Genomic DNA, 2,500 nt, shown 5'->3' with positions numbered 1-2,500 from the left:
TTGGTCACAGGGGCACTTTAACACTTCTCTCAAAATGAACAAACTGGTCAAAGATTAGGAGAATTTTCTTAGCTTCAAATTTTTAACCATTTGGGTCTCTCTTTTCTCCCTCCTTTGAGAAGAGAGACCCTGGGAACAAGATTGTTGTTTTTGTCCTACAACTTGGCACAGTAAACAGCAGACTCTGTGCTTTGCTTGTTGTGTGTAATTTGCCTACAACCTGCGATTCTCTTTCATGGGTACATGACTATCAATGATCTTTGCTCCAGCAAGTATAATTTTCTTACGCTGTAAGTTCATCTTGTCCAGATGCCTAAAATGTGTCCAATTCATTTTAAGTTTTTGTAAAACCTTATTTCACAGATCAAGGCAGGCAAGCTGGATGTTTTGTTGGAGGTGACATCAGCTGTTGATCTAGGCACATGTAAATCAGTGATGGAACATTTGATAAATAGCATGGTGGAATCTGGGTTTCATTCCAGTCAAGAGACCTGTGCTACTGCTTCTGCTCGTGATGATAGTGCTGGTGGAACCAAAGAGCTAATTATTGAGCAAGCCAGAGTGGTAAATAGTGAAGGACAGCTTAAAGTAGTCTATCCTTCAAGAGTTGACCTACAGTTTGAGGCAGTAAAAGTATTGTATGAAGAAAAGGCGTAATACCACTAAAGAGATGGTGCACAATTCAATGTGGGGATAATTTAATAATATGATAACTGCCGAGATTTCCTCCACAGGCTTTTTGTCAACAGGTCTTAGCAGATTTCAAAACTTTTACTTTACAAGCTTGTTGTTAAAAGGCCATTTTTAAGTGGAGACAGGGTGTAAGATCCTAGGCTCTATTTTGGTGGCGGTGCCATCAACACATGAGAAGGATGACCTGTTGACAGCTCTGCCACCAAAATACTTGCTTGATACCCCCAAAGAAGTAGGCTTGCTCACAGCCTAGTAAGATCCCAGTTATGCATGTGCTCAACCTTTGATTGCCTTGTGTAACATGTGACTCAATTTGCTTTTTTCACCAACCCCATAATACAGTTCATTTTGGGGGGGTTATTTGTATTAAAACAATGGATATCCAGTTCACTGAAGCATGATGCAGTCCCAAGAGTAAAATACCTTGTATTGGTTTTATGTGAAGACCCCCCCTCCCCCCCCCCCAAAAAAAAAAATGTATTGCATTATGGGATGGTGAAATTATTCACTAAAACCAGCAGATGTGGTTATAAGGATATCTCATCTTAGTTAGAGTAAAGGAGATAAAAGATAACTGGTTCCCTTCTCCCTCTGCAAAAAAAGGTTCCGATTCAGCAAACCAGAAAGGTCAAGACCCTAAACACAATGAATAGCGCATGCCGTGCTCTGTATCTCTGAATTTATTGCCAATATTCCTAGAATACTAAACATCTTGCCCATTTCTGCTGAAATAATAAAACCAAACCAGTAATCATTTATTGTACCATGATTGAAATTCATTTAAATTGTTAGCATTAAGATTTGTCTGCTTTAATGACCATTTTAGTCTCAGGTACTAGAGCTTCAAGATTGGACTATGTTTTCACCAGAGCAAAAGATTCATGTCAGACAAAGTCTTCTGATTTGTAACAGTTTAGATGACATGACTGAGGCAAATTAGTAAAGCAATTTCCAAACAGCAAACACCCAGAAATCCTGAACTCATTTTTTTAAAAAAACCTGTTTGCAGAGTTTCAGTTCTGGATCACGAGTGTAAGACTGCTTAGTGGAAATTGAAGGCCATAATACCAAAACCAAATTACTAGAGACAATCAAAATCTGCAATCATAGCACGAAAAATTTTCATGCTATGATTGCAGATTTTGATTGGGTTTTGCTTTTTCCTTTGATGAGTTGAACAAGACCTGATGTTTAGTTACAATTATTATGAAACCTAGTTTAGCATAGCTAATTCAAAAGTAATCAAGTAAAAGATTTAACCCAGTTGACAGAGAAATTAAATATTCCTTGCTTCCTTTACTACGTTCAGTAGTCACTGATGTAGATTTGAGATCTTCATGATGAAGAAAGACCAATGACATTCTGTAGGAAAAGAAAGAGGTCAACGTTAGATTAAGGTATTTCAGTCACTTTTCACAGCTAATTCCTGTTCTGCGCATAGGTGACAACTCCAATAGCTCCTCGATGGTTCTCATACAAGCTGGGAGGGAATTGAAAATTTCCTTTTAACTGCTCTTATTCATTGCAAGACCTTGAGGCCTCCATAAACTAGAAAATAATGGTCTTTGTAGAAACAGTATTCCTTAGAGACTGTTTCCTCATTTCGCTCAGGCCCTAAATTAGCCAATGTCAAAAATACCTGATAATACTCTTTGTTTGTCCCTCCAAAATTTTGCATAAGCATTGTGTTTATTTTCTCTTGGTACTTACAATGGTCCCAAGAGAAACTGGAAACAATGCTTATGCAAAATTTTGGAGGGACAAACAAAGAGTATTATCAGGTATTTTTTTATGTCAATCTAAAGAA

General features: G+C 37.6%; 2 protein-coding genes across 2 annotated transcripts in view; one reads left to right on the top strand and one right to left on the bottom strand.

The window, feature by feature from the left end:
- LOC137985553 (leucine-rich repeat-containing protein 47-like) overlaps positions 1-1,213 on the top strand; it is a 7,340-nt gene extending 6,127 nt beyond the window's left edge. The window contains exon 4 of the mRNA XM_068833169.1: positions 364-1,213. Coding sequence (XP_068689270.1) covers positions 364-657 — 294 coding nt within the window. The 3' untranslated portion in view covers positions 658-1,213. The remainder of the gene's footprint in view (positions 1-363) is intronic.
- Positions 1,214-1,357: 144 nt separating this feature from the next.
- The window catches only part of LOC137985555 (guanylate kinase-like), a 31,171-nt gene continuing 30,028 nt past the window's right edge, over positions 1,358-2,500 (bottom strand). Inside the window, exon 9 of the mRNA XM_068833172.1 lies at positions 1,358-2,055. Coding sequence (XP_068689273.1) covers positions 2,029-2,055 — 27 coding nt within the window. The 3' untranslated portion in view covers positions 1,358-2,028. The remainder of the gene's footprint in view (positions 2,056-2,500) is intronic.

The sequence above is a fragment of the Montipora foliosa genome, chromosome 14 (assembly GCF_036669935.1).
Source record: "Montipora foliosa isolate CH-2021 chromosome 14, ASM3666993v2, whole genome shotgun sequence".
Lineage (NCBI taxonomy): Eukaryota > Metazoa > Cnidaria > Anthozoa > Scleractinia > Acroporidae > Montipora > Montipora foliosa.
The sequence above is the reverse complement of the archived record's forward strand: the minus strand, read 5'-3'. Positions and strand labels throughout refer to the sequence as shown.